The sequence below is a fragment of the Acipenser ruthenus genome, chromosome 9, assembly GCF_902713425.1.
Source record: "Acipenser ruthenus chromosome 9, fAciRut3.2 maternal haplotype, whole genome shotgun sequence".
Lineage (NCBI taxonomy): Eukaryota > Metazoa > Chordata > Actinopteri > Acipenseriformes > Acipenseridae > Acipenser > Acipenser ruthenus.
In genome coordinates, this window is record NC_081197.1 from 9,959,726 (window position 1) to 9,985,303 (window position 25,578).

At 36.5% G+C, this 25,578-nt stretch overlaps 1 protein-coding gene across 1 annotated transcript in view; it reads right to left on the reverse strand.

The window, feature by feature from the left end:
• Positions 1-5,718: 5,718 nt before the first annotated feature.
• LOC117962454 (neuromodulin-like) overlaps positions 5,719-25,578 on the reverse strand; it is a 34,684-nt gene continuing 14,824 nt past the window's right edge. Inside the window, exons 2-3 of the mRNA XM_034008331.3 lie at positions 24,595-25,231; positions 5,719-6,167 (exon numbers count right to left, since the gene is read on the reverse strand). Of these exons, the coding sequence (XP_033864222.3) occupies positions 6,079-6,167; positions 24,595-25,231 (726 nt within the window). The 3' untranslated portion in view covers positions 5,719-6,078. The remainder of the gene's footprint in view (positions 6,168-24,594; positions 25,232-25,578) is intronic.

Here is a 25,578-nt window from a genome sequence, read left to right on the forward strand (position 1 = left end):
AACAGTGATTGTGTGGGAAGGGAAAAACAGCCATGCCAAATTAGCATTTATTATTATGGGAATAAAGTAATTTAGAAACAAAAAGAATAAGGCTGGAGCATTATGTTTCTTTACTAAACAAATATTGATAGACAAAAGTGTTATAAATAATGTTGGAGAAGGAGAAACCAATGCAAGAGAACATATTATTAATCAAAAATCAAAGCCCTCCTCCCGGATTATTTTTATACCAGCTTAAACCAAGACATGTCCTATCATTGTAAAGTTTAGACTGTTAGTACAGAACAAAGGCAGGCTCGTAGGTCATTGAGCATATCATTGTTGCTTGTTCTTTCATAACTTTAAACAGTCAATTGTAAGAAATACAGTAGGACTAACAAGCAACTATATCTTTATATGTCATGTTTTAATAAAACATTGACAAAGACTCCTCACCAAAACATGTGTCTAATTTGGGCTATACAATTTGCAACTACTGCTATTTAGTTACCCAATGCACACATCATAATTTAGTCAGTATAGGATATACTTTTGTTTAATACAACCTTCAATACCAATATATATTAACACATTTAAAAATGGCTTTGTGTGTCCACCCAAATTAGGGTATTTACTTATGAACAGTAACTACTATTCACAAAAAAAGTGAATTAAGTACTATTCAAATATTTCAGAGCAGTTTCACTGCTCAGATGCAATTTGGACACATGACGGGCACATTGAAGACAGATGGGATTTTTGCACGAGCCATCATACAACTGCTGCTGACTTGACATGAAACAACTAGAGGGTACAGTGAGCAGCTGCATGCAGCAGAAGAGCAGTGGGCTTTTGAAAAGGGCTCTGGGTCTACAGGGCCCAGGGATAGTCGCTATGGGTTAACCAGCAACAAAAGGTTATATTATTTTCTGGAAAACACATGCATTGAATGAAGTGTATAATTAATTGGATATTGTGAGGAGAATAATGGAATTTTTCATACAGTTTCCGTCAAAAAATAAAGACAGTTCAGAAGACGACAATTAGCAGATGTGAAAGATGGAAAGTTAGATATGGGGAGCTTGTTGCTGAGAGACTCCATATTAATAAGGCAGAAGCTGTGGAGGTGGGGAGCGATGCTTACTCTAAATGTTGCTGATGATTAAAGTGATGTGAGTAAATAAATGAACAGATGAGAACATGGCTCATAATGATGAGGGGCTTGTTGTGTGAAGGCTCAATGGATTACTTTAAAAGCCTTCACTGTATTAATAAAAAGCATGCAGGAAATACCTGATGCCACAGGAGTAACAGTTAACATCTCTGAAGATTGATTTCCTTTTATAAGGAGCAGCATGTCATCTGCATTATCCTGTTACGTCTGGTTAGTAACAGCACTAATAACTGCTTTGTTTTGTACATTGTACATATTGTGAAAAATAATAAATATGAGCGACCACCAGAATACATATTATTAATATCCAGTAGTTCAGGGCATGGTTCAGATTCTAGTCTCAGATCTGTGCAGGCTTGTAATAGTACAGTGATTCAGTGTTGAAATTAGCCTTGTATGAGTGGTATTCGGCACCATTTATTGAGAAAAGATATACAATATTAAGCCCATTAAATTCTTATTCACGAGGGTATGTGACCCTGCCTGCACAAATCTTCCAAATCTTCCACAAGTCCAAAGCTAGCACAATTTATCTAGTTGGTCAGACACAAGTTCATTCAACATTCTATATTTACTTTTATGAGTGTTGTCAAATTCATGTGAAACAGCAAGGTCATTTTATTTTTATTTTCCCATTACTTTCCTTTATCAGAACCTATACTTCCAAAATGTAGTTTTGGCTACACATCATTATCTTTTTCATAAAATAAAATTATCTTTCAAAGTTATTGTTTTCAAAATCCCCCGATGACTCATCAAACTCTTCTTTACTTCCGGTGTCTGAATCGATGATATATGTTGACGGATTTCGTTTGCAATAATAGCAAGCAAGTTATGAAAGTAAATACTATCACCAGTGGTTTGCTGCTATATTTTCCATTCTTCCCAAAATGCAATTGGATAAAAATGTCAGCTAGTTGTGAAATACTGTTTTCACAAGGGGTGTACAGAGGACCCATTACTCATACTAGCACTCAGATCGTATTCGGAAATGGACGAGGCTAGAACCATAAGTGCCATAAAAACATAATTCAGAATGTGCCTAGATCAGGGGTGGGCAATTCTGGTCCTGGACGGCCGGTTTCCCTCCTGGTGTTTGTTCCAACTGACCAATTAAGCTTCTAATAAGCACTTAATAGGTCCAATTAAGTAATTTAGGGTACAGTTGGAACAAAAAGCAGGAGGGACACCGGCCCTCCAGGACCGGAATTGCCCACCCCTGGCCTAGACTGTAGTCATGCATTACTCATTACGAACACGTGTTTAAACTTGTTACTCGGCACACCCCTAGTTTACAGTTTTAATTAGAGACATTTTAATTAGAGAACTTGTCTGTTTTTGTTTTCTATTCAGCTTGGGAGTGTTTCATCATTGATTCTGTATGTACATTTATATTATTTCATGAAAGTAAAAGGAAAACCTGTAATGCAATAATGATGGATCACATTGATATTCAGCTGTGTTCCATTTATATTCCTGTTTATTGATTCCAGTGTAGAGATCTCAGAAACTCTGGATTGCTCAAAAAAGCAATAATCTCATGGATTGTAATGGAGTGTAGATATATCTAGCATTGTATCTGGAGCATAATAGTTTTATTAAACTGAAAACCAGGTTTGGATACATAATAGGCTAAAGAGATGAATTGTTTTTGTTACTTAATATTGATTCTTACCCTTTTTTCTCTTATCACAGACAAACAATAATACATAAATATTCAATATTTTAATTGGAATTTTAGATAGGCGCTCTGTTAAAATCATATTTTTATAAGCTTTTTTTTTCTGGATAATGTACACATTCCAAGTGTTCTTTAAAAAGTGTGCCAACCAATGCTTTAAAATCCAATTTGTGTTAAAGATCATTTGATTATTTGCTTGTTTATTATATCATAATATGCAGCTCTTTCAAATGGTACAGATTAAAAGCTGTTGCTGAGCAACCTGATACCCAAGGCACTTCTTAAGCAAAAGACACTGCAATGCATTTGATAGTTTGAAATTACCACAGTATCACTGCAGGTACACTGTTTTGTAAATGCACAGCAACAGGGACTGTTCCCCTGGGCATCTGTCAAAACCTAGACCAATGTGGGATACAAAACCTCCACTTAATATACAGGCAGCTACAACAGCCAGTCACAGATGAAAGGGATATTTGCGCAAAATGTCATAAAAGGCAGTGAGGCCTTGCTCCTTAGCTGCAGTCTGCAGCGTGATCCTGTGTTGATTGGGTTACATGTCACTTCAACGAAGCAGGAAATGGCTGATCTGAAGCAGCCTTGGACTTCACTGGTCTTGACCTGACTCAATTAAAAATAGGCACACATTGAAGAGAAAGATATGTTACTGACAATTCTTACACAATACAGACTAGTACACAGTAAGAGAGTGTTGCTAACCTGTAATTCTTATTTCACTCAAATATTGTAATGGCTTTTAAAAGCTATTTTGTTTATAATATATAATATCTTAAACTATTAACTGAGCTTTGGTTTCACTTAATAATAAAAAAAAAATAACTGTGTATCGAGAATATGTATTTGCTAATTAAAATGGGGTATGTAATATCACCTTGTCTTATACTATTAATGTTTTATTGGGTAGTGTAGTTAATGCTAAAATAAACACTGATGGCCCAATATTTTAAAAAATCCACGCTGTTTGTCTAACTGCAAACTAAACTGAACATACTACCAAAATAAAATATAAATAAATAAATAGATTTGTTTTGCAGCAGTTTGTAGTAAATAATACTGATGGAGGTACAGTTTGGTAAGTTGTCAGGTTACACAATAAATAAATGAAAGAAAATAGAAATTGGAGAAAACAGACTTAGACGTTTGAACATGTGCTACACACGTAATTGCAGTTGTACTTTGTCAGGTTTTGAGTTTAACATCGGCTTCACGCCCAAAAAGTTTTTTTTTTTTTTAAATAAGAGAAACAAACAAACAAAATTCTCAGGATATTAAATTCTAATTGCACAATATTTTATTTTTGTTTTTTACTTTAAATGGAAGTATATAGTATGGTATTGTAACATGTTATTGTGTTGGTTCATTTATTACATATATATTTATGATAAATAAAGGCCAAGCACTATGTTGTATTCCATAATTGTGGAGCGGCCCTTTAAATTATATGCCCAAGACTATTTAAGAACTCCTGAGTGCCACAGCCTCAGGCCAATTGCAATACACAAACCCGGGGCGTCACCATTCTCCCATGGTAAAAGGTAACTGACCTGGGGCAAGTCTTAAAAAAACAACAACAGGTATTGAAATCCGATCGATCATCAACACCATCTTGCATGGAGCAGCGACGATAGTGTAGCCTATTGAATTGCTAGTTCATATCCCACTCCCAGTTATTTTTTAAATTTATTTGTTTAGCATATATTGCATTGTGAATCGATAAAACATTATTATTTGATCTTTCACAGTTGTGAAGGTGGGTATATTTTATTATTATTATTATTATTATTATTATTATTATTATTATTATTAATAATAATAATAAATATTGCACAGTTATAGAGAGCCAGAGGGGGGGGGAGCTGCCGTCCCGAGAGCCAGAGGGGGAGGAGCTGCCATCCCGAGAGGCGGAGGACACCAGGCTTAGGGGGTAGGATGGTCTTAAACAGTCGCCCCTTTACAGAAGCCCAGTGAAGAGCAAGGAGCTAATGTTGGGGCCAGCTGGCATCAGATGGGAGGGTGTGCGAGTGAGTAGGAGCAGTCCTCTACGTCTGGTGTTTGACAGAGGTGGGCAACCTTACTGCACAGCGACACATTGACAAAGTCCTTGAGGCAACAGTTTTTCCGTTCCTGCAAGCCAATCCGGAAGTGGCGATTTTCCAGCAAGACAATGCAAGACCACACAGTGCTAGGATTACAATTGTACGACTTCAAGAAAATAATGTCGAGGTCTTGCCATGGCCAGCAATAAAATCTGTTGGACCAAATCGCCATTGCCATCCACAGGAGACAACTGGCCAGCTGGCTGCAGCTGCACAGGATGAGTAGCGGAACATCCCACAGCATTCTATCCAGAGGTTGATCAGGTCTATGCGTCAACGCTGCCAGGATTGTGTTAATGCTCAGGGAGGTCATACCCGATACTAACTTTGTAATGTTTTAATTTTGACAGTGTGTCACGTTTCATACTGAAAACTTATCATCATTCTTTGATCTGTATTTTTGTTCACATTTTCTGTGATTTTGTTTGATATCTATGTTTAAAATATTTGATTCAATCCGTTAGACCTGAGTGTTGCGTTTCTTTTGTGCATCAGTATATACAGTATATATAAAAATGGACATCAAAAAAACACTTTTGGGCAGATGTCCATGAAGTTTAAAAGTTTACTTGTACAGAACATTGTTCCAAAAGATAATAAGCTGTTATTATCATATACCATTCTAGAACATTTTTTTTTTTAGCATAAGTAAATACAGGAAAGTCGTGTGATATTATTGGCTATGGTCCTTTTAATCAAAGAGCCTTTCTGAATCAGTGAGCCCATCTAAAGCAAAACCCAAGAAGGAAAAGAAATTTCACACTGAGTAATTGGCACATTGCTTTATTTTGAAAACAAACAAACAAAAATGTTCATTCCCATCACATTGAAATGAAACCATTTGTTCACTTACAGTTTGAACTCTTATTTAAACTGAACATTGCACGCACTGGAACATAGAAAATAACCAGAATGTGTTTGCTTTATTTTATACAGTGCAAGAAGAATTTCAAATGATTGGTCATATCAAACTGTCATAACAACACCAAGAACACCTAAGACAAGCCACACTTTTTTTTGACTGCAAAACTTTCCCGCCAATTTTTTAAAAATATTTGCCACACAAACAAAAAATGGACGGTCCACACAATCAGAAGGCTAAGAGCGGCCTATTTTTTGTTTTTTTTTCAGGCATTCTCTTGGGCAGCCTTGCTGTCTTCCTCCTTGGCTGCCTCCTCCTGGGCACTTTCAGTAGGTTTGGATTCATCTACAGCATCTGAAATGGGACAAAAAACATGATTATGTTAGCAGATATAATATGGTGAGGAAACATTACCTGGTTGCCTGTATGCAAGCTGTTCAAAAGGGCTTCACCATGTAACACAAGAGTTTGTATAAATTATCATATTGTCTGTAACAGTGTAGAAATATATTATATCAACTGTGTTATGTTTTTTCTTCATGTATTAAACTATGCCAATTTCATTTATAAGCAAGAATCATTCAGTTCAAGCTGGAACTGTCAACCTTTTCTGTAATGGGCTTTGTTCCCAGGGCTCAACAACTCTCCAGTGAACTATAACTGTAAGATCAGGCCTAATGCGATGCAACATTCCTGGCAGCAGGGCCCTCTTGTGAGAACAACTCTCAGCTCAGCGGGGCCAATTAGAAACAGGAGGACTAAGCCGAGCACCGACCAACCTCTTCTTTTTAAAACTGCAATATCACAAAGTGTACTTAAAACACAAGTTCCTTAAAAAAAAAACAGCTACTAAAAATATAACTTACTTATAGCTTTGCTTGTCTGACATAGTTATTTGATTGCACAGGTAGCTGCAGTGTAGTGTCTAAAAACTGCTTGACTACTGTTATAGTTTCCTAATGTTAAACTCAACTAAATAATCCTGATATACACACTGTTCTTCACTTTTATAACTTAAAGAAATAGCTGATTATCTTTTTTTTTTTTAAATAACTGTACACAGATCTAGCAACCAGTGTAATTTTCTGTACAAATCTTTTCGAGAGGTACATTTCCACAAATGGGACAACTGACAACTGTATTATAATAAGAAGGCTGATATTATTACCCAGAACCAGTTGGGGTTTATGATTAGCACAGCGTGATACCCCCTGCTTAGTCAAGCCCTTCCAGTATGATGCCCATAATTGGAACTGCAGCATGGGGAAGAGTATGCAGGTTGTCTGGTATATTGGCAATTAAATTGCACAACATAGTGTTTTTTAAAGTTCCTTATCTTTATCTATAATGTACTACATGTCTGCACAAACACTGTCTTTAAGGTGAAACTTTAATTTCATTGAACATGTTAAGACTTAGGCCATATTTGGGTTTGACACCCCTCCACGCATAATACGCCTTGTCACATGGTCACGAACATTATATAGTTTTGTGCTATTCGTTTTATTATATTCACAAAATAAGCTTCCCAAAGAGGTTTCTTTTTCAGTGAACAATTTCAGCCACTAGAGGGTGTACACCATACATTGCCAGGTCTGCTGCTGCTGCTTCAGACAAAGGAGTCTCGGGAGGGGCAGCAATTTGCTGCTAGGCACTTGCCAACAGCGCTGCTACCATGAAAACACAACACGTGGAAAAAGGGTTTTGGAGCCATGGGTTCTCTGAAAGGGGCTGAGGGAATCTCAAGATGGTGCCAGTTCTGCAAGTGACTTATTTAATAAGTGTCTCCAGTGATGGAACAGAGAGACAGCTTTTAAGTACATTTCAAGATAATTCATGATTTCTCTGGAATGGGAAGCACATTAAGGAGACAGAAAAAATAGGCTTTTTAATTCTTTCCAGCACTACTACTTCTACCTGATATGTAATTCTATATGTCCTCTTGTAACTATGTAATACCCAAAGGGTTATGCATGTGTTATGCAAGCACTAACATACATTTTAAATCATGAATTATTCTATTATTTATATGTGAATCGTAAGCACGCTTGGATAACAGATGAAATGAAGTGGTCCACTGGTTCTAATGGACTTGCTGATTCAGAGTATCTGAATTTGACCCAGCTTATTGTGATTGACAGAAAAGCCACCATGGAAATGCTGGAAAAATGTGAAGCCAATCTGGAGTTTTTGGAAACATGCGCTGTCAGTATGGACCAAGATATTATGGTACTTCAAGTGTCTCAATGACTCTATTGTTGTCCATATTGGTGTCTGTTGCTAACCCAGTTGCTAAGCAAACTGCTGGATCCCTATAGCATTCATTTCAGTGCACAGATTAGCAGAAGGGAAGTCATTTTGCCTTGCCCCATTATTATAGACAGAAACAGATTCTTATTAATTAGCCGATGTTTTAAAAAGCTAAGATGTTGACCGAGCCTTCAGAACCGCAATAAGAAAGTCAGACAGTAGACAGATAGTAGTGAGTGAGGGAAAGGTGGAGACGCAGACCTTAATTGGAAACAGCGTGTATCTGGGATTTGAATTCAGCACCTTTACGTTTTTTAATCTCCAAGGAGGTAGTTTACAAGAAAAATAAAGAAATGAATGCAATACATAAATATGCCCTGCCTGTCCTTGTCTATTTCTGTTCTATTTTAATTAACGACGGTGCACTGAAACATGAATACATGTCCCAGGTATGGGTTCTGAAAATAGCCTGAACTAGATTTTATTTCTGAAGGTGAATATAACTCACACAAACTCTCATTGTAGAATAGCCTGCCTTTCTTTCTCTTGTACAAGGCTTTGTTGGTTGGAAGATATGTGCATGCTCCAATAATCATGGTATTAATTCTACAAACCCCAATATATATATATATATATATATATATATATATATATATATATATATATATATATATATATATATATATAATATTTTATATTTTATTTGTATTTACTGTAGTAGTTGGTAAGATTATAATTTTGTGATTAATTGGTAGCAGGTCTACTTATATCCCTTAGTTTAAAACATCTTCATTGTTTTTTTTTAAAAAAAAACTACACCATTTCATTTAGTTCTTTTACCATGTTACCATGTACCAATCTCCATAACATTTGTATCTATTTAATTCATTTAGATACTGAAACATCACACCAGGACAAAAATTGGAAGCCGTGACATTCCAATATTTTCTGATTCCAGCTGTTTTTATTCCTGCCTAGCAGCCATATAACTCTTTGATATCTATATTTTATAGGAATTATATTAGGTCATAAAAGTCATAAATGTTGCAGTAATTATTTATGCCATGACTGCACTCTAAAGACTTTGCAAATAATGCATTTTACTTGAAGGAATTGGAACTCCTTGAAGTAACAGCTACAAAGTTATGATAAATCACTACTGGTATAGATATATGTGATACATGTTGCAGTCCATCTGTTCTGCAGTGTGTATGGAAGTGTGTATCTGCTATTCCCACAGCCAGCCTAACTGGCAGAACAGTGCTGTGTGGAAAATGTGCAATTCAAGTATTGATCCAGGGCTGCCAATTATAGTATAAAGGCCAGAACCCAAACCCCTTGTTACTCACTCACACATTTTCAGATTATTTCTCTGTAACTACGATGGTACAGCACTCCCCTATATGGGGCTTTTCTTTGACATAAACAGTCGATTTATGAGATGAACCATCTAAAAAAAAAAATGCCAGTAATACATTTGTAAAACATACTGTAGGTGTGGGGTATTAACTAAAAAGAGTTGGGTTTCCACTATCCCAACCCTGTTCTGGACAGGATTCTAAAAAACAAGAAAACACTCAATAAATGGAGCTTCTCGTTCATCAATGTCACAAATAATTTACTTTTTTAATACATGCATCTGGGCATCAGTCTTCAAAATATCCTGGTCCTGGTGCTACCACACCGATGTGTCTTGGTATGATTATATACAAAAAAAAAAATACTGGTAATATTGTGCTAAACATTTTTAGTATTTAGTTGATTACTGAAGTGCAGTGCAGTGGTCTGACACAGCCGTGCCTGCCAAGCCCATTACTCTGAATTACCGCCCTGCAGTAGATTAGCAGCCAGGCATGATGGGAGCCAGACTGCAGCGGTTTAATTGCCACACACATCTTGCATCGTCTAGGTCTAGACACCAACAGCACAGTTACCATAGCAACCAGGCACCTCTGGCTGGTGAGCTGAGGTGTCTCCAGAGAGCAGGAGGGGATTCATTTTATCTTCAATTAAATTTGAACTCTTGTTGCTTCTATTGCAGTATAGTGCAGTTCAGTAATGTAAAACAACAAAAATATTTGCCCTTTGCATTATATTTTGGCTTATTTTTAATCTTTGTTTCATGTTGGAGGGAGGGATGAAGTCTGAATGCGATTTTTCCCTCCATAGCAGGTTCGGCTCCGTTTTATTTTGCAAACAATTTACATTTTGACAAGGAATGTATTTGATTAAGAATGGATATACCCACACATCATCTGTGAAATCTGTCAGTGCCCATCACTATTGAAGGGCACAGTACAGACAGAACAGTGATGTACATTATATGACTTTCTCTAAAGCAATTCTGTTCTAAGTCTGTAATTAACTTAAAAAAAAGAAAAAGTGTAAAGATTTATTTATTTATTTATTTTTTTGGGGGGGGGGGGTTTAAATTAAGCACAATTATTCTCCCACTACAATTCCCTATGTGATTTAGCACCAAGCGGTTCTTTGTGAAATTCCATTGGGGATGGATGCCAGCAAAGTTCCTGACTGTGCTTCTGAGTGATTTAGGTCAGATGCATCTGAAAATCTAGAGGACACAAGTTGAGCTCAATATCTGAAAGCACTTTATTGTCAGTGATCTACTGTATATGTCTGCATTGCAAGATTAAAAACCCAAGGCAAGGTTTTATTTGTATTGGAAGTCCTGTGTTTAACAAGAAAGCCTAAATCTGGAATAACGCTGAATTAACACCAGAAACCAAAAGCTTTTCCTTGAAGTACACATATAAAATACATGAGTATCCTACATTTGGAAGTCTTAGTGGCAATCATTTCTATTTTCATATAAGTATATTTTCCCTAATTTAATTTCAAGCACCCACAGTGTAGCTTCAATATCACAGTTTCATAAATATCAGTCAGTATTTTTGTATATTGTAGTTTCTTTTACCATGTGGAATAGCTGTCAATATTTGTATACCTTGGTAGAAGCCTGGTTGTGCTGAAAATACACCATTTAAAAAAATGTAAATTGCACAATTTATCATCAGGTGACACCAACAGTCAAGTCAAAGCCATTTAGAATCCAACTCCTTAATTAAAACATAAATATTCTATTTCTTGCACTTGCCTATTAGTAAGGTACCCATCAATTAGAAATGTTGCCCCTAAGCGCCTAATAAAGCTATCTCCTTTTTGGCATCATTCAGAGTACAATCATACAACAGCATCCATGCTGCTCAGGAGACACCCGTTTGAGCAAGAATGGCCTCTTACACTGTCTGTCTAGGGTCTCCATGCCCTGAGCCCCGCTTGCCCTAATTAATAATGAGTAATGAAGTATGTGCAATGCACATGATAGCTTTTAGAGACACTTGAAGAGAAGAGCCTTCGTTATTTCACAATTTTCAATGACGACACAGGCATCAGCTGCCAGGCCATGGCTGAATTATTTGATTGGATTCCTTCTAAGAGGAAACACAAGTACTTTCCTAAGGGTCTAAACCCACAACAGTGACACCAGCAGACCATAAAAAAAGAAAAAACCTTTTCAACAGGTAGCAGACGCCCTCCACTGGCATCTTAGAAGAGGACTTTGTGAATAAGCCATTTCCCCTGTGAAGCCCTCTCTTTCTCTCTCTGTTTTTGTAATCTCTTTTGCTGAGGTTACCTCAGGTTAAAAGTACTGCCTGAATTTCCAGCATTTCAAAGTAGGTTCTGGTTTTCATGAAGGGCTGCCTTCATGACAGATTACAGATCGACTCAGTGGACATTAATAAGATATGTTAATAACTGACAGCCCTGGTAAGTGAATTATTATATGCGCTGCAGACTGATACAAGACTAAGTCCCTCCGCTCAAAAATCGTTTAGGGAGGCAAGAATTTAATTCTATCCAGTGGCTTATTCAATAAGAGACGGTCAGTGCAGTGTGTTTAAACAATGTGTAGATGTATAGTCATGGACACAAGAAATAAGGTGGTAATTGCCTGAACTCATTCATGCAAGACCGGAACAGCCATGAGGTAACCAGAAAAGAATGTTTTTATTATCAGTTTAAATCTAGGCTACTCGTGACTCAAAACTCAAAGGGATTATTTTGTCAAGCCTGTTAATTAATGCATTGCATGGTGCGCAACACCTTCACTCTCTACATTGTCTTTCTCTTCTTTATTAGTCAGCACCATTGTGCTGGACAGCTGCAAACATCACAAGGCAGTTGGCCATTGACCTTTTGCTGAAATTAACATTGAATTAAATCACTGTGCACTACACAAAACTTTAACGCACACTATATTTGAATGTGGTTTTGTTGAATTAATGTTAGGTTTGGCATTGATAAAACTGTTCTTGACTTGATATAAAGTAGATTTGGAGGTGTTTTCAACACACACTCATATATAAAAAAGAGTGTACAGTTGCATAGCGTTCAAAAAGAAAAAAAGAAGAAAATGGATAATGGGTTTAACCTACATAAAGTAGACTCTTTAGGATGAGTATTGAACTTTAGAGCCTTAACTAGTAATGATAAAAAAAGGTTTGTGTGTATAAATTGTATGCTATGTGTTTTTTTTTAACTTAATAAATAGATAATAGCATTGCTAACTCATTTGTAATTCAGTTACACAGTAAATGGATTATAATTAAATTGTATAATGTGCTATGTTAGATGTCACAAATACTTGAAAAAAATGCAGTTTAAATTGACCTTGGCAGGAAGTGAATGTCCGGAAAAATTAAATGAAAAAAGGCACTTCAGAGGGCATTTGAAAATAGATGGAGTGTTAAAATAAATAAAGGAACTAGTCAATCTGTATCAGAATCGCTTCAAGTTCTTTTTATTTAACACTATCTCCTCCATTTCCATCCAGTGGAATACAAGTCAAAGCTTTTAAATATGCAGCTTTTCTAAGATTACAAGTGATTTATACACTTTACCTAAAGAAAACATCTACTATTGATAAACCATTACAACACCAGTGTATAATCATGAGGGAACAATCGCAGAATCATTATCAGACCATAGCACTACCAGCAATGCCAATACAAGCACATGGAAAACTCTAATGGATTACCAGTGTCTAATGGCTTATACCATCATGAATGATAACATAACTGCTTTTTTGCAACCCATTACTCAAGTATGTTGATTCGCTTCACCTGGATCTTTTTAAAGGCTGGGTTCCCATGCAGACACAGGAATGGAATGTAGAGAGAACAAGAGGCTGTCATGTGCCATGCCACCGGCACTAGTACTGTTTAACGTTCTTCACAAAAGAATCCTACGGCTGTTATATTTTTGTGAGTGTAAGATTGTAAACCTGCCTTTGTAAGAACTACGAGCAGCGGGAAAAACTATTCTCAGAATTATGAGAGGGTGTGAGTAAACCAATTTGGATATATATTTAGTAATTGGATAGATACCGCCATAGATGGCTGTTGAGAGTAAATACCTGAAGGAAGTGACTAGTTAAATGTACTGTTCAAAACTAAGCAAATTTACATTTACTTTGGCCAGATGCTTGTAAAGTGACACACAGGCTTGGTATATGGTGTAATCCCTGACAGCCTGTCATTCTGTAGATTAGAGGGAGGTTTGAGTCTATTTTAGTTTCTGTTCTTTCTTGTAGAGAAACGCCCCTGATTTTAGCCGATTTTATGTATTGTGTTTAGCTGGAAGGTTTTTAATGATAATATCCTGTGAAGGATTGTTTGTAGTAATTCACCGATGGTATATAAACTTTACTATCCTACTTGGACTGACCCTCCTACTTTCAGTGTCTATGTCCCTGATACACATTTTAAGACTGTTTATTCTTGTCTGTGTGCCTTTTCTCCTCGGGTTACATCCCAGTTATGTACCACTGCCCTATAAAACAAACCTGTGATAAACTTTGAATTATAAGGGACTAATTGGATGTGTTCACCAAAATGATTCAATTTCTGAGGGAAAAAGTCCCTCAGTGGCGTAGTCAGACTACTGATTTTGATCCTGTGCCATTTACTGTAGCCACTTTCTCTTGTCTTGAGGAGGCATTACAAAAAAAAATTGAGGCTGGTGGATTAAGAGAAGACCTGAGGTCAGGTTTTTCAATCCACAACTTAATTTTAACAATTCAATTATAGTGACCATTCATTTTGTAACTGGAATTTTAAGCTAGTCCAACTATTTTTGTTTAATGAATAAATTACTAACTTGCAAAATAAAGATAAATCATTGTATACCCATGCTGATGAAGACAACAATTTCCTATTATCAGGGACTGCCTCGATCACGGCTTGTTCGAGCTACGCCAAACAATATATATATTTTATTGTTTTTTAAATGAACTAAACAGACTAAATAGTGTTCATTATTGCTTAACCTCCCACAGTTCCATACTCTTTGTGCAGCAGCCTCCAAACATGTTCCCAAAACTGAAGAGATGTAGTGGAGCAATTAAATAATAAGAATCCCTCACCCCCGCAAAAGGATGGCATTGAACATCTGCTGGTAATCCCCAAAGTGTGTGGGAGGTGGCAGGGGACTTAGTGACTGCTCCAATACTTTCTCACATTACTCACACAGAAAAGGAGACTGAAATATTGGCCTCCTGTGCAGTCTTACAGAACTGCTTACAGTGCAGACAGAGGTGCATTTCAGCTCAATAACCCAGCAGTAATCTCTTAGAGGAAGTTCATGCAAAACAGTGTGTACGCCAGTATTTATTTAGATTCAATAAACACATTGCAATTAACTCTGTTAATTGCAAGAACCTATTTTTCTCTCAACATTTCGCCCCAGCTAAAACATGTATTGAATTTAATTTTTGATCAATCCGGAGTTTCATTAATTTTGTAGATATATACTAATAGGATGTTTGAGGGTCTTAGAGAACGGAAAACTGGAAAGAAACTTATTTACAGTATTAACAATATAAGCACAGTGGTGCTTTTAAACAAATTTACATTAAAGTTACAATAATAATAATAATAATAATAATAATAATAATAATAATATATGTTGTTCAATCCCTCCCACCCTTCAAATTATATTTCTCTTTTCCTTGTCTTTTTTTAAACTATGTGGCCTTTAGAACAAGACAGGAATTCCAAAAACTTTCTGCTTTCGTAATGAGACTGCCTGTGTGTGATCTGTCCATCAGAGTGACTAGCAGTAACAACTGAGGCTTCACTGAGCAAGGTTGCCTAGGAAACTAGTTTGGGCCTGCTCTTTGGCTCTGATAGCTATCGCTGTGAGAGGAAAAATGAAAGGGTGAACAAATATTTCTGTGATCGATAAATAGATTAATAATTGGTACTTTATTTTTTTTTCCTTAAGCATTGCTTTATGCATGTTTTTTCAACGGCTGTTTTTATGAATAAAACATATATTTGTAAAACTGCTCTCGACTGTTGCTTGGCTTTTTAAAAAACAGTTCCATGCATACCAAAATGATTGTATTCATAAAAATAGAACATTTAAATATCTCATGAGCTTTGTGAATACGGCTCTATGTCTTGCTGGGTTTTATATTATATTCAAAGTCAGTGAATGTGTTGGAGCCTTCAGCACTGTACAGGATAAAAATATGTATAGAATTCCATAAAGTGTTTTGATAATATATTACCATGCTAACAAAACAAGAAATACCGAAGAGAGCTTCTAAAATAACAAGCTTACATGAGACATCTAAGAGAAAGATGTTGCGTCATCTGCCTTAGTAGCATTTGATGGAAATGCTTAAAGATGCAGTTAGTTAATCCAAATGTATTACAGTATGTTTCCTCCAATGTTTTGTTAGTTGTTATTTTTCTATATCATTCTGCTACTCTCTCTCTCTCTCTCTCTCTCTCTCTCTCTCTCTCTCTCTTTCTCCTTACAGTGATTTTGCATTATTTAAAGTAATTTACAAACAGTAAAAAGCTGCTCTTCAAATGATGTCGAATATTTCAGCTGCTTTACATTTATCTTGGTTTCCATGGAAACAAGACTAGAGCTTAGACTACCCAATCATAGCTTTCTTGGATCCGAGTAAGCTTACATTCATGAATGAAGAAAGTCATTCACACAAAAAAAAAAACAGAATGGAGAGGAAGGGGGTGTTAAAAGGTGACATACACAGAACACAGTTAGAATGTATAATTACCATGACAGTCTAATTACTGCAGCTAAGGCAGCTAGAAAAAGAAACATATTTCAGAACTGATGATTATCTTGCAATGATAGCGTACATCACTTGAGAATCACAGAAAACTAGAGGAAATTATGTTCTTTGTGGGGAAATGTAAACTGTTACATATAGTATCTATAAGGGATAAACAACAATTTTTCATTCTGGATCTGTAAAAATAATTCACTGTTACGAGTGCCGTTAGGCAGAAGAAACTGTGGATATTTTCTTACCAATTCAACACTTTGAGCTGTTTGTGCCACTTAAAAATGTCTTCCTAACTGATACTTGTTCGATACAGAGATTGAATTGATTGTTAATTTGGTACTTGGATTTGGTTTTTGCTCTTTTGTTACGCTTAGTTCAAACAGTTAAAATGTTTGTCTCTCATATTGTTGGAATGTTGTTATGAGTTCCTTGCAATTTGAGTTTGAAATCCCACTTACACAGACAACAGTGTATGTTGTTAGTGAAGATTTTCCGCACCTAAAACAGATAAAGACCTAAATATCATTGCCAGCGATCAATTTTCGAGACATACTCAGGCAAAATGTAAGTGGGCTGTAAGCTTGTCTGAACAATGGTTAAAACGAAAGAAATGCAAAAGCTGAGTTCACATCTAACGTCAGTTAATGAAGATTTACTAAGTGATGATGAAATTGCTGTTGATCAACAATATACCTGCTCTGCACTCCTATTCTCTTCAAAGCCACTTTCAATTGGAAGATTCGTAGAATTAATCCATCAAAAGATCAAAGCGTGACATCATAGAAATGTTTTAAGGTTAAAGTATACTTTGTTATAAATGTAGCTTTTCTGCAATTGTTTGTCATAACTTTGATAAGTTCCTTCAATGCACAATTTCCATTGAATAAGCAATAGCCCCAACACGTTTTGAAGTCTGTGCACTCCTTATGAAAATGAGATGCAATCTTAAGAGTCCTGGTGAAATAAAGAAATTCAAATTTAAAAAAAAAGCAGATTGTTTGAGGGTTTGGTTGCCTGACACACAGATGCCCACTTTGGCAAAATTGTAATTAATATAGCAAAGCTTTAAGCAGAGAAGCACTTAAGTGCTTTTTTAACAGCATTATAGTGCCAATGATAGCTGTGCGATCATTTTGGTTTAATTTACTAGAAAAGATAAGGGGGGGGGGGGGGGGGGGGGGGGGGGGGGGTCTGCTTCTTTTCTTGCTAATTATTCTGTGTAATGTGTTTATTGATTGATTGGTTGACTGATTGATAGAAAGGTGGACAAGGGTGGCACATTAAGGGTCAAGGCTCCTTTCAGAGAGCACATCTGTTTCCTGCTTTTAAATTAAACCACAGAGGTGTTGGAAATTGTCTCCATGCCCTACAATGTGCTGCCCATCAATGGCTGTAACTACAGGTCATTTTGTCAATGCCAGTACCCAAGATGGATAAATAAATCTTTGTTCAATGTCAGTGTTTCCAAATTAACAGAAAGTATAGATGTGCAGTGGGATATAAGTACAGCCAAAACACAGCTGGAAACGGCTTCATATTTGATGGTAATGAAAGGGACTGCAGGCTGGCTCCAGTATTCTTTCTCCCCAACTCTCTCTCATTCTGAGAGTAAGAATTACAACCTTCAAATAAGTGAAAACCCCATGTGTCGTATATGAAATACTGTGCGAGATGCTTTGATTGTGAACTAATTAGATTTTCTAAACCTTTGAGAAACTGCCACGTTTCGTAATAGCAACTTCAGTAACTGGGTGTGCTTCCCTTCAAGCATGTCCGCTCGCCAGAGGGGTTGATTCGTCTTTATTTGCAGACTATGCTTTCTACCCTAGATTGAATAAGTTATGCCTTACAAAAAAACCTGTTCTATCCTTTGACCTTGACAGATAGTAATTAGAGTCTAAATTGGAAAACAGGAGTCAATTCATTTCATCTGTCCAGCGTCTTTCACCTTTAACCCTCCCAGATTAAGCACATGTTTGAACAGATAAGATACGGAAAAATCAGTTGTTGTCAGGGTATATGTTTAGTTGGATACATCTTTTACGGTGTAAAAACCAATAAATGCAACGAATGAAGAAGCTTTGTAACCTTTACATTATTATGGGGTTGGTTTGCAGAATGCTGTGTGTAATGAAAAGCACAACCATTTCAGATTGATTGTGCTATAGAGATAATCAATACAATACAGTTTTTAGGCTTCTACAATGGCTAAGAATCGAATGTGAGTTTGCATACAACAAAAGACTTTTAAAATTAGTGAGGAGCTTAAAGTACCAAGATTCTGAAGATATTACACTTCACATCTATCATATTAAAAAGACATTTAATTACTCAAACCCAGGCTGGATTCAAGCCTGTCTCGGAAGTACAGTCAGTGAACTCACCAGGGAAATGGAAGATGTCATCTTGTCGTCTAATCGACAGGGCTTTTTTAGATACTTTATTTTACAAGTTAATGCACTACTGAGTACAAGATTCGGAGGATACCTATTAGGTATAGGATGAATGGATTACTTTTGCAATACCCATGCATAACCCATAACGTATTCTGTTTATCCTTTTCGAATAATCATGTACCGTGCCTACCGTATGTACCATGGATCTCGCTGTATGTGAAGAGTCACCCAATACTGTACATCAACCAGTTTGGGGTTCATGAACTGTGTGGTGTAGGTGTCAAAGAGTTATTACACATGGGGAATAGTTTGTTCCACCTACAGCAGCAGCAGCAGCAGTTTCAAACTGGGTTCTGAAATTGATATTTTTGTTTGGTTTGTGCATAGCATCTTTAGGACTTAACATTTATACATCTGGTGTAATCAAATTTCACACATCCTTAAAATTTTACAGTTTTGAAGGACAGTGAGCAAATAACTAGTTAAATGTATTTCACTTATAAACATTAGATTTTATATGAATAGGAAGGTACAGTCGTCAAAGGCATTTTGAAGGATGCAGTCTGCTATGATTACCCCCAGGGACACACTTCTCAAAATGTACAGCAGTAGGATGTTTGGGATGAGTCATCAAGCCAAAAAGAAGAATAAAAAACTTTAAAGAATGCAGCATGTTTTGACCAGAGTTAAAGGTGGTTATACTGATGAAAGAAGTCTATGCTAATGTAAAGGAACTGCATGAAACTCACTGTGTGCTGAACATTTAATGGATGTGTAAAGATTTTCATTTGTATAATGAAGTATTGAATTCTTTGTTTTTTTTAGATTAACTATTTTAATGATTTTTTTTGGGAGAAATTTGCATGGCAGGAAAAACCCATATCCAAAAAAAAAATGCTTTGTTGGGCAATTCAGACAAATAATTTAAAACAAGCATAGCAAGTGCATTCAAGGCTAATGTATCAGTTTCAGACCCTTTAAATATAACAGAAACTGTTCCCTTGGGTTGGGGTGCGCTTCCATCTTTTGGTCCAAAACATTAAAACCAGGTCATTTTCCAATGGAGTTCTTCCCCAGATAACAACTATCTGCTACCAAAAAACAATTAAACATAATTAAATCATTCCTTGGTACCAACAGGGTTCACATGTTTCAAGCAAGCATTTAGCAGGGGGATGTTTCTTAATCATACTCAGCTCAGTGGTGCTATAACAACCCCATCCCTGCTTCCTTCCTCACCTCGATTGACAGGAGCTTTTTGCAGAAACGACAGCATGAAATCAAAGCCCCCCATAGCTATTTACAACCTGTCTGAGTCTCATTTCCTCCTCCCTTCAGAGACAATGTACCCATTTGCTGCTCAATCTTGACAGATGTCTTTTGTAGCAAGTCTGCCGCTAACATTTGCTCCTGCACATTTGTAATGAAATTCACGGGAGCAGAGAAATAAAGCATTAATTGGATCAGCTGTCAGAGAGTGGATGTCATTTATATCTTTATATACCTTAAACCCACCCTTGCAGGAATAGCTGAATGGATCAACTTGCCCTGTTTGATAACCTCTCCTGCCCTCTTGATCAGGATTGTTACCTTCAAGGGCAGTTTCTTATAAATGCATAAACCATTCAAAAGTCTTTTTGTTTTTTACTGGTTACTGATACCATATTAATTACTGTGTTACAGCAGCTTATGCTAATTGCTGTGTTTCCTAATTTATGTGCTACTTATTTGTCTTCAATATACTTTTAATTTATTCACACTGACACTCTTCTTCCTGTGGGAAACCTCACACTTTCTAAAACAGTTTTTGCAATAAATCATGCACACCTGAAGCTTGAGATTTGCTCCATCCAATTTGTGATGGACCAGATTCTCTCCAGTGTGTGTTTGACACGTTAATCCACAAAGAAAAACTGTACTCACTCAAGTACAAGGGAGCTGACACGTTTGTGTTTTATATTATCACCAACAGTTTAAAGCCCAATACTAAGCCATTTTCACCCTTACAAGTCCGGGGGAAATGTGGTAGAAGCGGGATACCACCCTTTATCATAGAGGGCAACTGGATACGCTGAACCTGTCAGTACTCAATAAACAGATATGACGCCAAGTGTCATTTTTACAGGCCCTGGTAGCTTTACACCTTCTTGAAAGAAGTTCCTTTTTGGTCTTATTCCTCTGAATTTGGAGAGTTTAAATACACTGGCTGAGTGTCCATGTCCTCTGTATTTTTATTAACCCTTACACATTTTTTTTTCCACAGCTTTTTGCTCACTGTAATTTTTTTCTAATCTGTTGACCCCGATAATTAAGGGCACTATATTTAAGACTGATATGCAAGTAAACCCTAGTGAGGCTACAACTTCAAAGGCTAATTGATGTTGTATTGATAAAGCATAACCAATTCTGTCACACACACACATACACTTGTGTTTCGATGCTGTTTCCATCTGAAAGCTGTCAATTGGTGCCACTATATACAGTATAAAGGGAATGTTATTAATGTAATTCGGTCCTTATGGTAATAACAAAAAGAATGAAAGCAGTTGAGATGCCCTGCCCTGATTATATGCATTACTTAATGCTCCCTTGAGATCAGAGCTGATCCATCATGCAGTGACACAGCCTTGTTTCAGAGCGGACAAATGTAATCAATAAGTTTTCAGTCTGCTTGCCATTTGTACAAAATCCTTTCGAGCTGTCATGTTGATATCTGTGTTTGAGGTGCATCCCTGATTGGTCTGTGCATTTAGACTTTTCCGCATAGGTTAACACAAATAGACAAGTCATTTAAATGTAATTACATATTGTAAGATTTAAGGATTTAAAATCAATTTCTCTAGCATTTACTGTTTCCAGCACCAGTTGACTGTTATCACTGTGGTGTTTTTTTCCCGATACCTAATACACCACTTAGAACTAGCTGTGCAACCCCATGGGACAAGTGAATGACACACACACCAATATGGAACATTCTCAAGAAAATCCCTGTAATTGTTTTTCTCTTCATGCACAAATGAATTTAATTTCATATTTTGTTTAAAAACAAAACTGCATATTTGATCATTCTTTTTAATAGTCATATTTCTTTAATTGATACCGCTCAGTTAATATGAAGCATAACCCAGTTAAATTCCGCATATGGTTTATCATGTGTAAAGCAGCCAAACATCAATTATTTAAAATTCAAAAGAGCTGAAAAAATTACTAGCTCTTAAGAGCCCTTATTCAATGATCTGTGCTGCTCTGCACAGTGCAGATTACCAAGCAAATACTAGGCTATATTTGCGTGTGGATGTGATGCAGTGTCTGCTATAAATATCATTAAACTGACTCGTTTGATTTGCCGGACCTGGTTGTTTCAAGACAAATCATATTCCTAACCCAATTGTTTTGTTTGGCCACACCTAAAGAAAATTTACCTAGCCTCATTGTACCACGGCTAAAATTATGAGTGTGTATGCATAGAAGTTACCACATGAAAGGAATACATCAATCAATTGATCAGATAAAATACCAATACTGTACCAATTTTCTTCATATTGTTGTTCAGTGTGTCTAATCACAAGCTGGTGGAAATAAAGTGATTTTTACTCTATTTGAATGGGTTGATTTTGAGTCTGGCTTGCTTCCTGCAATGCTGGGCATTATATAAGGTTGCAGTAGCAAAGCATTGGAAAATGTTGTCATTCTGTATCAGCTAGTATGCTTGCTGATTTTTTGCTCAGCTCGGCGTTATGTTTGTGGCATTTTCTGTACCAAGTGGAGGAGCTGAATGGTAAACTCAGATCTGTAAAATGGCTAAAAAGTCAAATGTAAAGGCAGTGTGTAGTGCACATTTGTGCAGATGTGTGTTTGGATGCCCAAGAATTTATTGCTCTTATTACACAAGAAAAGAATGGTCTACAGCTGTTTTAACTGTGTACTTCAAACTATGGCTTATGGATGGTCTTATTTTAATGGCCATCGCAATGGGGTTTGCGGTTTCTATTATCGCAAGCCACCAAAATGGTATCTCTCTCTTTAAAGTGCTGCACAGCTTTGTAATGTGACCTCAACCTGAGCAATATCTGTAAACCGAATGCATTACCATTTCCCAGGCTCTCGGAAATGTCATAAAATGATGGATTGGACTGAGAATAACATCCCTGTGGTGTACTGTTGTTAGCAAAATGTTTGGAGCCTCCAATCTGATCAACCACGTCTAAGATATATGGCAGTGATTCACAACTGGAAAACAACATCCTGTTTTTTTATTTTTATTTAACATTGAAGACTTGCAATTCAAGAAGTCTCAAAAAATTATATATATATATATATATATATATATATATATATATATATATATATATACAATTTACGAGGTAGTGTATTGCCAGCTATATTCCAAATTAAAATAAAATAAAAATTATTAAAATATTACTTGTGTAACATGAGAACGCCTTAATGCATATTTCTTTCAGATGAATGTTTCAGATTGCGGAAGTAAATTGTGAAAACTAAAATAAAGAAGCAATTTTATACTAATAATATTCATTTATCAGTGCCTGCTGTTCATAATTAATTATTGTTTAAGGTTACCTAATATGAACAGATCATGTTAAGTTTCAAAGGGGCAGAAAAAAGTGACAGGCCTTCAAACCATGGCGATAGATACACTATTTACTGTGGTATCCAAGGTTGAGATGCATGCGTGGATCTGGTGATTCTACATGGGATTGCCACTTGAAGGTCGTGACACAAGTATATTGGATGTGTTGAGCTGTTTCTGTGGACCATTGTTATGTCAAACCAGATTTAACAGCTTCAAATATAATGCATAGCAGCAACCTTTATTAGAGCAACCAGATGTGATCGGATGTTACATCTAAATCAGATTTTCTCATTAAAATAATATAACCAGAACCACCCTTTGTAATAAATTTAGTTTCTACTAAATATTTACAGATTGCCAGTAAGATTCCAGGCATTCTAAAGCATTTAAGTAAACTTTATTCTACTGTTTCTTTCATTACTTTTCCCCCAATCTCTTTAGAAACAAGGACCAGGGGTCACAAATGGAGATTAGATAAAGGGGCATTCAGAACAGAAAATAGGAGACACATTTTTACACAGAGAATTGTGAGGGTCTGGAACCAACTCCCCAGTAATGTTGTTGAAGCTGACACCCAGGGATCCTTCAAGAAGCTGCTTGATGAGATTCTGGGATCAATAAGCTACTAACAACCAAACAAGCAAGATGGGCTGAATGGCCTCCTCTCGTTTGTAAACTTTCTTATGTTCTTATGTTCTTAAACCTTAAAGAAAACATTACTGAATTATTCTTCTTTAAAACATGTCTGTGAAAAGTGAATACCATTTTATTAGGCAACAATCATTTCAACAATTAGTTCATTATAGTATTACACATTTCAAACTTAACACTTCGAAAAGGGCTTGCTATTTCAATTTAGCATTTCATATTGTTTGCTAAAAGTAATACAATTATACTTATACATAATTAAACACCTCATTTGATTTCACATTTGATTTCACATCTTCTGGACAGGTTCAGGAACAACAGAAGTTTCATCATCACTTAGTAAATCTCCATCAATTACACGGATGTTAGATTTAAACCATGAAACCACCATGTGTATTTGTAAACAAACAATCAAAATACTTCATTAAAAAGTTAAAAAATTAAAAAGTGCAGTAAACTCATGTTTGTGAGAAACAGAACATTTGTCATGAGCAATCTGACCAATCAAAGTGTGTTTTGTGGATGGAAATAAAACACCTATTGCATAGAAGTTTCACCTATTCCAGGCTTTATGAGCTTGATTAGCCACAGTGTATAGGTAACAAGCTCAGGTGTATTCTATTAAACTCATCGTAAAACCAGAATTGGATCAAACTGGGAGTCTTATTTACATCCTTGCTTTCCATGCATTTTACAGAAAAGGTAGTTGCATGCACTGGTATTAATAACTCTGACACAAAAAGGGTAAAATATGGTATGAAGCCTTACCTTTTTTGTCTTGTGATTGGCTGCTCTCAGTCTCTTCACTTTGGGCCTTGGTTGTTGTCTCACTGACATCAGCAGCAGGCACGTCGGCTTGTTTGGGCTCTTCTTTCTCCACGGCATTCGGCGATGGGGCACTTTCAGTGGAAGCATTGGTGGTAGATGCACTCTCCTTGGCAGTGGGGGGTTCTTTGTTTTCGCTTTCAGCTGCCTTCTTCTCTTCAGAGACAGCAGGGGAAGCAACATCCTTGGTCTTTTCTGAAACGTCCGTCACAGCCTCAGGCTTCTCTTCCTCTTTGCTGGGTTCAGAAGGAACTGCATCAGTCGCAGGAGTGCTGACGGCCTTTTCTGCCTCTTCGGTTTTGGATTCGCTGCTCTCTGCTTTCTGCTCTGTTACTGCATCTGCAGCAGGTTCTTGGCTCTCTGCTGCTGGAGAGGTGGCCTCTTCTTTCTTTTTCTCTCCCTCAGCTGTCGCTGCCACAGGGGCTGCTGTGCCATCCTCCTTTTTCACGTCCTTGAGCTTTTTCCGGATTATGTGCCCACGGAAACTGGCCTGGATTTTTGTGGCAGCCTTGTGTGCCTTGTCTTCAGGTTTGTTGCCATCCTGCTCAATTTTCTGGTCAGCCTCTTCATTCTTCTCAACCTTCAGGTAAAAGAAGAAGAAGAACAACAAAAAAAATTAATTAGATCAGAAATGTTTATTTATATTATTGAATGCATGTGAATAAATAAAGTAAGATTAGGTTATAATGACACCCCAAACAATGTGAGATATACCAGTTGCATAGATACGGACAACAAATAAAGAAAGGGAATTATGATATCTATTTAAGGTTTTTGCTTTTCTTGTATTACCTGGATGTCATTTATGGTACCAGATGTTATTCTTCTTGGTTCATTTAAATTGCAGTCAGTGGGTGAAAGAGCCTTAAACATTAAAATGCTATAACCCTGATTTGTGGAGTTCCCTGCCTTAGGATGTATGTGACT